This window comes from Alosa sapidissima, chromosome 2 (assembly GCF_018492685.1).
Source record: "Alosa sapidissima isolate fAloSap1 chromosome 2, fAloSap1.pri, whole genome shotgun sequence".
Classification (NCBI taxonomy): domain Eukaryota; kingdom Metazoa; phylum Chordata; class Actinopteri; order Clupeiformes; family Clupeidae; genus Alosa; species Alosa sapidissima.
In genome coordinates this window covers 17,948,572-17,961,250 of record NC_055958.1, presented here as the reverse complement: position 1 = coordinate 17,961,250, position 12,679 = coordinate 17,948,572, and the positions used below count along the sequence as shown (strand labels likewise).

Genomic DNA, 12,679 nt, shown 5'->3' with positions numbered 1-12,679 from the left:
AATTCTACTCCATGGATGACGTGAAAAAGCAACAACACATTTTAAGGTAAACAGAAGTAAAAGTTGCTTTCCATTCTGTTTTGCCCTCTCAATGATCCATATAGCTATGTTCAAATCACTAGGTCAGCCCCTTAAAGTTTAGTGTATGTTCTGGTCTTAACTTTAGACCCTTCTGACACTTTTAGTTTCATCTGTTTTTAGGGGGATAAGATGTGGATTATCTTCCTTGTAGGAGGTGAAAGCAGGGGAAGGTGTGGCCTGGACATTTATCCTGGTAAATCAATACGAAAATGGTTTACGAGATTTTCAAAGGCCGTTTTGTCAGTGTAAAGAATTTTTCCATTCTATGATTCCTGTTGGTACTGCAGTTGGCTTTTGCCGTTCCGCTTTTAGACCCCTGGTTTCAGGACACTGACGGTCATTGTTTTGATTTGTTGTATAGTACAGAATAGGCCTAGGGACCTAAATTCATCTACAGTATACAACTTTTGCAGTCATCAGGGCTTGACCGGGTATGATAAGGTAAACCTTGAAATGCTGTTCTTGTTGTGGAAAAGTGATGGAGAATGTGCAAAATCATTAATTCACTCATTAATTGTGAAATTGTTAATATCACAGAGGGCCTTTTGTCAGATCACCCAGCCTCTTCTCAGTTCCAGCTTTCAAGTAGTGTGAGTTGAATTGATGTGCTACCTCATCTAGTAAATGTTTAAAAATCAGACCACTGAAATGATCTAGTGCAGTGAACTAGTGCAGTGTCCGTACACACCATGTCTGTTACTGATACTTCCTGGCACCCATAGCACTTTACAAATGAGATTATGCTTGGTAGTTGGAAAAGCCATAATAGTATTAAATTGCTCTACAAATTAGCAATCATTTTTTAATAATCAAAATGGACATAACACCAACAGCCGTTTTAACATAGGCTTTAGGGTTTTAATTCAAGTGCTTGATGACAGAGAAGATGATGGGCACCATTAAGTGGAATAATTCATTAGGCCTTTGCAAACTGCCTAACTTTACCAAAACAGTCTCTGGCGTACAGTAATACCCAGTCTAACGGCTCCTACACAGAGCTGCGTGCGTTGCGTTGCTGGAGACGCATCCCATTCACTTTACATGGGCTCACGTCATCCATTGCCGAACTGAATTGTGGGTCCGTTGCGTCGCGTTTCTCTCGTAGCTCGCGTTGAGAAGTGCAGCTGGTGCTGCACCGACAGACGGCACCGGCCAATCAAGCCAATCGATGGACGGCACCAACCAATCAAATTACGGTTATACTTCAAGTCATTTGCATAGCTACCGTCGGGAACACCCACTGGCATGCGTTGACGGAACACAACTGTGTGTGGGAGCCATAAGTGCTGCCACACTCTGCCTCTCTGTCTCCTCAAGTGCCAAATCTGAATAGACCTCTGAAGTTTGCCTACAAAAAAGAACCAAAACGGCCATCTATGCCCATATAAGGAGATCCGGTTGTTAATTGAAGCTAACTACCTATGGCAAGTTGCATTGCAAGTTAGCTTTGGGGTAGCAAAATTCTAAGTATGCCGCCTTCACGTACCAGAGATCACAGTATCCACTCGAAGGTAGAGGACAAAAGTGTGTTCAAGAAAACGTCTGCATTTCAGACTTTTTCATCCCCACGAGAGTATAACAGGTGCGATAATTCAAAATCCCCATGTTATTTCCCCATAGGAAAAATCACCAGATACCGGATGTCAAAGATGGCAGCTTTTTTGTAGGGGAGCTTCAGAGGTCTATACTCTTCAAGAGCTGGGCATCGGCGCCTTTTTCATACTTGATTTGTGCCTTAAAACATGACATCATCATGTACACAGAGAGTGAATGAAAATGAAAGCGCATTTTGCCGGGCACAGGAGAGCTATCAGGCCAAGGTGGGCGTGTCTTGCAAAAAATGGGAGGAGAGCTGCTAAGAGTGATTGTTTAGGTATTCTGGCATATGTGAAAACGGTACACGTCTATCTTGCAGTGATGATTTTCCGCTTTATAGAAGCAGGTGTAATCCAGATTGCGGTTCAATGCATCAATAGCAGAACCTTTCAGAAACAATAGAACCAGTATTAAACATTATCAGTTGCTTTTAGGAACCATGTTTCTTGAGACAACAGATTTGGTGAGTCATTGTTAGCTTGCTCAGCTTACCCAGAGCTTGAGGAACAACCACCTCAGCAGGTCCACTCCTGCCAATGAACAATGCTGCCATGATCACATGCGCTTCGTCGACAAAGACTCTAGATGGACCCGGCTCGTCAGTCTTGTCCAATCAGTTAAAAATTGCTGGTCACTGATCCATTTCAGTTGAAACAGAGAGGCACAGTATCTTATCAATCTGCATTTGGTGGTTCACGGCTGGTTTTTCTCAACACAATTTGAAGGGGCTGCAGTTGTGCTTATCGGGCTTTCCGCTGCCTGATGTTTTTTTTTTTTCCTCCTCAAATGTCAGGCCTGACAACGGCAACATCAAAACAGGAGTTCCTCTTCTAAGTCCTTAACTTCAAAAACAAATTGTTTGCCCTCGCAAAAGGTCTGAAATGCAGCCTTTGAGAGATCAACCTTTAAAATCCATTGAAATAAACATGAAAAAGAACTGCACGTTTTGGCACTGAGATATGTAAATAAGCAGGTTCCGAATCCAGTTTATCTCTATTTCAAAGACAAGGACGTACACATTTAGGATTGTTTAATAACATTCCCCTTGGATAATGTTTAGTCAAGATCTGTTTCCTCAGAATAGCATGTACACTGTGCAGGCTATAATATACTTTTCAATATGATTGGCAAACTTTGGCAATGCATTTTCCTGAAGGACACAAATGGTATATTAAGAGGAAGCTCTCTTTCTCTATGGAGGGCAACTGGAGTCTGCTTAATTTGGGAGTCATCTCTGAGAAAAAGTTTTTAAGCCAAATTAAAAATATTCCATTCCTGCAGTAGACTACATTCACATATTTTTGCAGCGCTTTGCTATCAGAAAAATACCCCAAATCCCTACCAGCAGACTACATTCCAAAATGTGTGTAAATGTCTGTGACTGCAGTAACTTAAAGATTTGGCTTCATGGGCACAGTCGACGCCATAGTTACTCAGCCACATAATAATAATAGCTGGGATGATGACACAGACAGTAACTGTTACATCTGGATCATTCATGAATGACACCAGCATGAATGTCTCATCTCTGTGGAGTTCAGGGGGACTGGGGATGCACATGTAAAATATGCCCTGATAAAAATATTACCTTGCAATTACGAGTCCTAGTGGCCAGGGCTCCGAACCGGTTCAAGGAACGAAAACGAAAACCGAAAACGAACGGAATTTTACGGAATTTTACGAGGAGCGGAAACGGAAACGAAAACAAAATGGTCTTCAACTGTTCCGGAACAGAAACGTTATTCTGAAATCCACAAAACCGGTTAATAACGTTTTTTTTTTTCCGTTCTCTATATAACAGCTTAATAATTTGATTTCTGCAGTTTGAAATAAAAAAAACAACGAATAAATGGACCTTTGGTCCAAATGGGTATATTTTGTCTTGCTGTTGTAGTGTAACCTATCCGTCTGCCACTTCGGATCTTAGGCCAGCTCGTAGCGTAGGCCAGTGTTTCTCAAAGTGTGGTCCGGGGACCACTGGTGGTCCGCAAGCTATCCCAAGTGGTCCGCGAGCTGTTGTAAAAAATAATATAGATGCGTTGTTCGCAATATTGAACCAACTTGTATGTAAATCCAAAGTTCTGCAATACTGCCTATGTAAGCTATGCCAATTTAAATCATATGAATCCTCTGACACAATAAGCAAGGTGCAAAGACAATAAGCAAGGTGGGTTCAGTGAGTAGGCCTATTGTGTCTATTAGCTATGTGGTCCGTGAGGTTTTTTCTAATGGTTAAGTGGTCCTTGGTCTGTAAAAGTTTGAGAAACACTGGCGTAGGCTACTGAAACTGATTTGGAAATTGTTTGTAGCCTATGCGTAATAGCCTATTTTGCCTGTCCACGCCTTGTCGTTTTAAAGTCGGGATTTGAAATGTTTGCGCAATTATAGCCTATTCTATGTAGCCTAGAAGAGTTAAACAGGAAATTTGAGATAGGCCTTGTCAGCAACAGACAGGTTCGTTTATAAACAGGGTTGGAATTATAGCGCAAGCCTTTGAAGATCTCCATATGGATAAAACTCCAAAAGGCTACAACCAGGTAAGGAGTTTAGCACGTATCCAGAAATATTTTTGATAAGAAATTATTTATAGGCATAGGTTAGGCCTACAGTAAGTCTGTAGGCTATGGGATGGATAGCCCATCTGAATGTTTTTGGATGCCGCCTGTGATTTATTATTTTTGGCCATAGCTACGGTATAGGCTAAATCAAGGGGAAATAATGAGTAGCCTACGTCTATTCTAAGGTAAAGTCCACAAAAATAGACTTGATAGGCCCGCCAAACACTGCCGGAACTTTAAGAACGAACGATATTTTGCGTTCCGAACCGGTTCAGGACCGATATGTTGGTGGCGGAACGCATGCAAGAACGAAAACGTTAAACATAGGCCTATCTGAACCGTTCGGAACGGAACGTTTGAAAAATAATTTCGTTTTCAAGCCCTGCTAGTGGCTGAGAGGCAGTCGTGAAAGTGTGATAATTAAATGTAATCATCTGGGAAAATGTCATCATAATTGGTCTGTGAAACTGCCACCACCTTCCTTTTTTAATTCACAGCTCATATAATTGGGCATTATTATATCCTGTCAACTTACCACTTCAAATAATGCAGAATTTCTATGGAGAAAAGAATAAATAAATCCATTACTTAAGTTATGACACCTGTATAAATATGAATGCTTATTATTTTATTATTTTATACTGTTTATTGTAGAACTTCTATATTTGTAAATGGTCTTCCAAACTGTATGAACCGTCTTGTCTGTCTGCATATACAGCACCCTGCTCCCAGTCTCACCTTGAGAAAAACAACAGCGTAGCTCTCATCGGTGTTCCTGATCTGGTAACAGATGCTCCGATCAGTCCGCTAGACACGAACATCAAGCCTTTTGCGCACGCATCTCCTCTCGCCCGGCTCCTGCTAATGGCTTATTGATAAAAACGTCTCCCCCTCAGTTTCAGCTCTCTGCCCACATCTGCACAAACAGGCCCCATTTGGGTGCGAACGGCAGCTGGAAGGCTGCCGTTGAACTCGCTGAGAGGCGTTAGCGTTGAAGCTGATGGTGCGTGAAGTGAAGAAGTGTGCGGAAGGCTGGTCAAGTTGGGGGGGGGGGGGGGATGTTTTTCCATGAGAAAACATTCTGGAGGTACCAGTGAAGACTGAAGAAGAAGTGAACATGATGAATGTGTTGCGCTCTCCACTGGTTTAAAATTAAATAGTCTGAAATAGATTGAATTATCTGAAATAGTCACCATCGATTGCATATCTAGTAGCGTGTTATAGGGTTGATCCAAATAAACCAACCAATCAAGAGATACAAATATGATTAGGACTAAGTTTTAAGTCAACTCAACAAATTTCCATTCTGTCTCCTCTGTCCCCATTCTGTATCACAGTTCTGCTTTGCATATCACAGGGCTGCAGGAAGGTTCCAAAGACATGTCCAGCTGTCCAACAGTATTGGTATCGTATGGCACACCACACCATGTCCATCTTCAGTTATCTGATGTAAATATATACAATCTAATTGTCGAATTTAATCTTACGGTTCTACATTACACGGCATGTTAAGTACTGTAAGAACGAAAATCCCCCACCACCTCTGGGATCTTCCTGTTGTCACCATATCTGGGAACAGAGGTAGCAGACAGTCCTTTTGTGTTCATCGCTTTCTCATTTCATATCACAGCTCCTGTCAAAGTTGGCTTGACTGAAGCGTGATACGCTTTAATCCTAAATGAACGTTTGGTCTGTGGTCTTTGATCCTTCAGTCTGTGTGCAGTCATCATTCGGAGTCAACAAAATTCAGGGGCTGTAGACTTGCACCCTAGAAAGTGATCAGTGGATATGAACGGTGATGTCTTTTTAGAATTCATGTTCAATGCTTTGGTCACAATCAGTAGCAATCCTGGTATGAAAAAAGTTATTTTAATGAAGTACTCTGGGGAAGGCATCATCAATAAAACGCAACTAGTCCAGTGATGCAGCACTTTTTCCCCTGCTCTCTTTACTCTACACTATGGCCCTTTGTGACTTTGAGATTACATCTGCCAATACCAGGGGCAGATTCCAAACTGCATTTTGATGGCTACACTGCAAAAACTGCTTATCTAATCAAATTTAACCAAGATTATTAATCTTATATTAACATAAAAAAAAAATAGTTTGTATTGTTTTCAATATAAAGAGACTTGCCTACTGCTTTCTCGTGAAATCATTTGACTTAATTCAAGAAAAGTTTTGACTTATTTTAAGACATCTCATCCTGAAAACAAGCATTTTTTTCTGCCAGTGCGTTAAGCAAATTTGTCCTAAAAACAAGCAAATTTGTCTGCCAGTGCGTTTAGTAAATTTGTCTTGATAAGACTCCTTAAAATAAGTCAAAGTCTTCTTAAATTAAGTCAAAAGGATGTTTTGAAAGAGCGCTAGGTAAGTATTTTCATACTAAAAACAATACCAAATAGATATTTTGACCTTATTATAAGATTAATAACACTTTGGTTAGATTTAATTTTTTGCAGTGGACAGTATGTTTACACTGCTCAGCAGCATTTTGGTGATGCCTGGCTCTATTCGCCCCCATGTTGCCACAGTTGCCATAAAGCTGCCGTTTAGCCCCACAGTGCTGCTGTGTTCTCCTGAGTTAAGGTGAGAGGTATTCATACATGTTGATGCCATCTGAAATCTGTGCGTCATTGGTTTTCTATGAATAGTAAATTAAATTGGAGGATAAGGTGTAAGGTCAGCGATTGCGCAGGAAGTTGCGTTTGTTTATGTTTGTGTTTATATTTACATTTATTTGTAAATCCTGTTTTGAAAAATACATTATATTGTAACCAAAGACTCATTTAGACTAAAGCTTCTTTAAATATTTACAACACGATTTTTGTTTTGTGTCTACACAGTTGGCTTCAGATGTGTGGCAGCTTCCAGATATATTCAGGCATAGTGAGACATCATTGTCGTAATCTAGGATTACACCTCCCCGGTCCTTATTCAAAATATATGTAGTCTTACAATTGGGAAAAGCACTCAGCTGAAACACATAAAAAGAGGTCCTGAAAACTTTTGAAAATGAGCATGTTGTGAACAAGTCCCGTAGGATGTTCATGTGCTCCGGCAATTCTCAATGGGTTGTCTTGCTCTCAAAAGAAGTGCCTGAGTCACTGTGCATCAATACTGTGATTGATATCTTCATTTGGCACACAGTGAAATTAAACAGTCTGTTCAGGGCCTAGGCCACATCTTCGTTTCGTCATCTCACCCGCAGCAATGAGATATAAATTTAAAAGACTCAGTCCACCAAGCACATGATGACTTGGCAGAGTTTGCGTTCCTGCCTCCCCCGAGCGATCCGGGCACTTTTAAAGCACTTTTGTCTGAACTTTCCGTGTCCCATGGTGTCCTATGCAACACAGGAGCGTGGGAGTCAGAGCTTTTGTGCATGCTCTGTTTTTGAAGGCGTCATTGATATTTTGTGTCATGTGCCCCCCCAGAGAGCCGTGCCCTTTTTGGGCCAGAGACAGAAAGGGGGAGGGAAGGCCTCTGTGCCCCCCCCCCCCAGCTCCAAACACTCTGCATCTGATCTGAGGCTGAGGAAGCGAACCGTCAGACTGTGAGGGGTGAAAACATGTTTAATCACAGCCCTACTCATCTCTGTATGCACCATTAGTCTGTTCGCTGTATCACTTTCTCTCTCTCTCTGTCTCTCTCTCTCTCTCTGTCTGTGCACATGCAATATTGAGTGAGTAGGTGGTTCATATTTTAAGCTTCTTTTCATGTGTTTGCCGTGCCCTTTCGCTTATCTCTGACATGGAATTCATTAGATGTATTATCACTGGTGATGGTATCAGGAGAGTCACAAAGTGTCTCTGTCAGGAGCGCAAGGCTTTTATGTCCTCCATTCTGGGCTCTGGCTAATAGGCATCACTTAATTCAACAATTACTGACAGGATATTGTATTTCACTTCAGGGCTCTCTCTCTCTGGTGACCTTCCACTGAACACCGCTACCCACTCTCTCCCAGTTCCTGGCCCCTGGAGGAGAGGAGAGCAGAGGAGGGGAAGAGGAGAGGAGGGGAAGAGGAGTGGAGACTGTTCAGAGTCTTCGGCTGTTTTATGTGTCCCTATTAACCCAAAAGGTCTGATGATGGCACAAACCATTAAAGATAAGGTCACATAGTGTGACAAACAATTTCTAATGGAAGGTAAACATTGAAGCCTTCAGGCAAGAAGCAATGAAATGGAGCAATATTGAAGAGTCAGGGGAAGCATGTTTATTAAATCAAACGCACGTGCACAGAAAATGTGACGCGCATAATGGAGGGATACAACAAAACGTGGCTTAATCCTGCATGCCACATCTCCCAGAGACATAACGAGTAATTGCAATCTATGGAGTGCATGTTATTGGGCAAATGAGATGAGAGTTGAAGCAGGTATTAAATGCTCAATATGGATTTCTGTTATGCAGAGTCACTTACAGGTAATCTCGAACAGATGGCTTTGGCAGTGGAGTATTCTTCTGGTTTTACTCACTATTTTTGCTTTCCTCACCACCTACACACACTCACTTCACACACACACACACACACACACACACACACACCTACACACACACACACACACACACACACACACACACACACACACACACACACATATAATGGCCTTTTCCTTCTGCATAGTGGTACCAAGGTAAAGGTTGGAATAGGAGGATATGGAATGACCTTGAGAAAAGGAGAGCCGATCACAGCTGATTTTATCTATAAAGAGTAAACAGCATCTGCATGTAAATTCAGTCAATCAACAGCAGCAGCAGAACAAAAAATAATACATCAGACAGCGCCGTCTTTTCATGTTTCCTCTTTGGGAATGTTTTTTTTTTTTTTTTTTATCATAAACCAGCAGATCTGTCAAATTTGGCCCCCATTTCCTTTTGTATGTTCAGCAGTTAAGCTGTTTTTCTCTGTTCAGGCTTCCAGTACCTTCAAGCATTAGAAAATACCTTAAAACAGATGGGACAATTTGCCTGAGAAAACCAAACAGAAAATAAATAACCCTACTATATACAGACATTACACACAATATTAAAATTTAAATATGTGTTTTGTTATCCAGAAAACAGGAGACTTGAGAGCAGCAGTACCAAACTCAGCAGTCTGAAAAGAATGACTTGTAGGCACATTGTTTGCATTAGTGGTACCACCCATGACATCCTAAGCGTAAGTAGACATGAAGCCAACATGAAAGAGAAGGGCAGGCAGAGTGAGGGAGAGAGAGAGGCAGATGTAGGCTGTCTTAACATGCCCTGTGTCTGCCCACAGTCCTCCAGCATATGTGAGGTCGCTCTGGAGGGGTCTGGCGCAGTGGAAGACCCGGCAAGGCCATGTGAAGGTTGACATGGGGTGGGCATAGCCACAGCAGCGCACGATTCGTCACTGGTCTCCACCAAGTGTTACCAAGGAGACCAACATTTTGCAGTGAGTGTTTTAAGTGCAGAATCTGTACTGTTCAGTGATGGTGAAGGGGGTTTATGGGAGAGTTCTGGGATCACTTCCTTGGACTGGGTTTCTGCCACGGCTCTGAGAGCCAGGGCTTTTAACTCACAGTGTTTGTCAGCTGAGAAAACAGTACAGGAATCCATCTCCATGATTGCCCGATGTGTCTGTGTAAAACCAATTAAACTGAAGTCAGCAATGTCAATACAGGGCATGATGATGGATCCTTCTAAAGTATTTACTTGGCTGGTTATATTCTAGTCCTCTGACAAGACCCTCTGGAATGGATGACACCTGCCACACTGCACGCCATGCACTGGAAGCTAGTGACTGGATGGAGTGCACATCACCTTTGCGAGAGCCGATCGTGCTTTGACGAGTTGACCCAGCCTCTTTTGCTCGACCGCCTGCCGACTCCTCTGCTCAGCGGCCAGTGCCGCCCCTGATGCTTCCCCTCGAGTCAACAAACACCGCAAATCTCTCCATAAACCTTAAGTCAATACCACAGTACCTCGCAAATGCCTTGGCTACATATGGCGGTGCTTGGGGGGGTCAAGGTTTCTGCTTCCCTTCCCTTAGAGCGTGTGTTTGTAGAGTGCATTACTTTTTTGGAGGACTCTGTTAAAGCTCTGCAAGGTTAAGTGCATTGACATTCACAACTGGCATCGTTTCGGGGAAGTGGACATATTTTTTTGTATACAAAGATAGATGTGAAGCCATGATACAAACATTAATGCTTTACCAAAAACATGAACAAATGTTAAGTGGAAAGTAATTTATGAATTTTAAAAAATACTGCACATGGGAAAGCTTATTTTGTGATTATGCACAATAACAACAAATTCATAAATTATATTCATGCTGTTAGAGTACAATGACTCATGAGGAAATGTTTTAGAGCCACAGACTGTTTTAAATCTCACAGCATGTCTGGACATTTTGTTATGCATTGTTGAGAGGCGAATGAACAGCCACACTATCAGAAACATAATGTGTATGGTGATGAAGGTGATGTTATTTATTAATTAACATCTATTGTCTTTTGGGATTCTTCATCACCACAGAATGGATTAGTGGTAGTACAACATCACAGATAAAATGTGTCATCCTGTCATGTACTGATGTACTTTTCACATTCAATATGCAACACCCCTATATTTCAGACTGAAATGTTTCTTTTCCTTCAGCAAGCTGCAGTTTATGCGTCATCTGTTTTCATTGGAACAATGCAGGCTGGACATGCTTGATGATTCATTAATTAGTATGAGTTTGAAGTTCACCTGCCCTGCTGCTGTTTCTCTCCACTGCTGTTGGTTGTAGTTCAGGGAAGGTTCATGTGGGCTCTGGAGTCAATATGTCTGGTTATGGCACACATGCATGTCTGATTAAGCACAGACTGTAGCCATGCTACTACACTCTGGAGCACTTGAAGAATGAAGCCTGAGCACAAGTACCTAAGTGTTACTTGTATAGATGCAGTAAGAGATATCTTTGTCACAGTTGCCACTGTGGTAAACACTGTAGCTTTGTGGTGACGTAAGATTTCGCTCTTTGATTGAATGAGGTAATGAAAACTGGGTGCTAGTTTTTAGACCTGTTTTTGTAACTGTGTATTGGCAGGTGTGAAGTTACAGTAGGTAGGGTGTGTGTGTAGGGGCGCGCACGACTATTTGCAAGAGCCAGTGTGAATTTATCTTTAAGGGTTTCTCGCTTGCATAGGCTACAAAGATTTGTATTTGTGCGACAGACCGCAGACATCCTGGAGAAAAAAAACTTCGGATTTACACTTCCAGCAGAGGGCTATTGGTTTATAACGGGCTTGTTGCTGCGCCTGGAGAGTTGTTAGGCTCAGCGCGTTTGGAAGATTGCTGCATTGAGGGAGCCGAACGCGCTCCTTGCCACATTCTGTCCGTAGTGGACAGTGAGCGAGTGAGCTGTGAGCGAGCGGGTGCGCGCGACAAACGGACACGAAAAGCGAGCGAAAGAGAAAAAAACGAGGGAGAGGGAGCGAAGGAACGAGAGCGGAACGACTTCTGCTGTTGCCTTTTCGTACATTCACAGTGAATTCAACTCGCTCTCAACATTGTGAGCTGTCCGTCAGCACGACCTGCTGCAAAATGATCGGAAAACTCATCTTTCTCATCGGATTGCTTATCCGCAGTACTGAAGGTAAGGATGGCACAATATCATTGTGTGATGGTGTGAGTAAACTTGCATGAGAACATCCTATACATCTCGCCACCACGACCCGGTGTGCAGGTTGTGCGGGGAATCTATGGATAAAAAACGACAGAGTAAGGGCGGATTTGTTTTGCAGTGTTTTGTAGTTTAGGCACGTCCTTTTGAGAGGTTGAGTACTTCTTTTTAAAAGATGGTTCCTGATTATTACTTGTCCCTTTTGATATTTATCCACATTTGTTCACGAAGTTTTACAGACAAAACTCCTGGTTTTACACTGGTTGGTTATTTTTTGTGTGGAAGGCTTTACTGCTGTGCATCTCTAAATTGATGTTTTGAACATGACACAACAAGCACTGTCCATTCAGTGCGTTTTGGCAGGGAAACAAACGGGCTCTTGGCGCTTGGACTTTGTGGCCTAAAATAGGCGTTTGGAATTGGTAAATAACGAATTTGCTTATCTGAATATGAATAATTGCTATGCTCTACACCCAATTATTACTAATAGGTTAAGAGGACTAAAAAGCTCCATATTTTAATATGATCCGCGAAAATGAATACAAACTTTTAATTAAAATAAATAAAAATAAAAAAATCGACAAAGGGTCGACAAAGTTAAGTTTTCCCTATTTGAATTGTATTGCGTAATGTTTTTTGGCAAAAGGATGCTCTATCGGAGGTTCATGTTTGCTCTTCAGTGGATGTTCAATCCACCCTGTGTAGCCTAGAGGCTACTTCCCGTTCTGCAGTTGAGTGCCACGAGACGTATCGGACGAGTTTGAAGTTGCTACCGCTGCACAGCCTTGCCAGCTGAAAGACAAACCGC

The 12,679-nt window shown here is 42.1% G+C and overlaps 1 protein-coding gene across 4 annotated transcripts in view; it reads left to right on the top strand.

Moving 5' to 3' along the window:
• The first annotated feature begins 11,480 nt into the window (after positions 1–11,480).
• The window catches only part of ncam2 (neural cell adhesion molecule 2), a 152,806-nt gene continuing 151,607 nt past the window's right edge, over positions 11,481–12,679 (top strand). For all 4 annotated transcript variants that reach the window (XM_042084236.1, XM_042084235.1, XM_042084237.1 and 1 more), the window contains exon 1: positions 11,481–11,844. In XM_042084236.1, the coding sequence (XP_041940170.1) occupies positions 11,793–11,844 (52 nt within the window). In that variant the 5' untranslated portion in view covers positions 11,481–11,792. The remainder of the gene's footprint in view (positions 11,845–12,679) is intronic.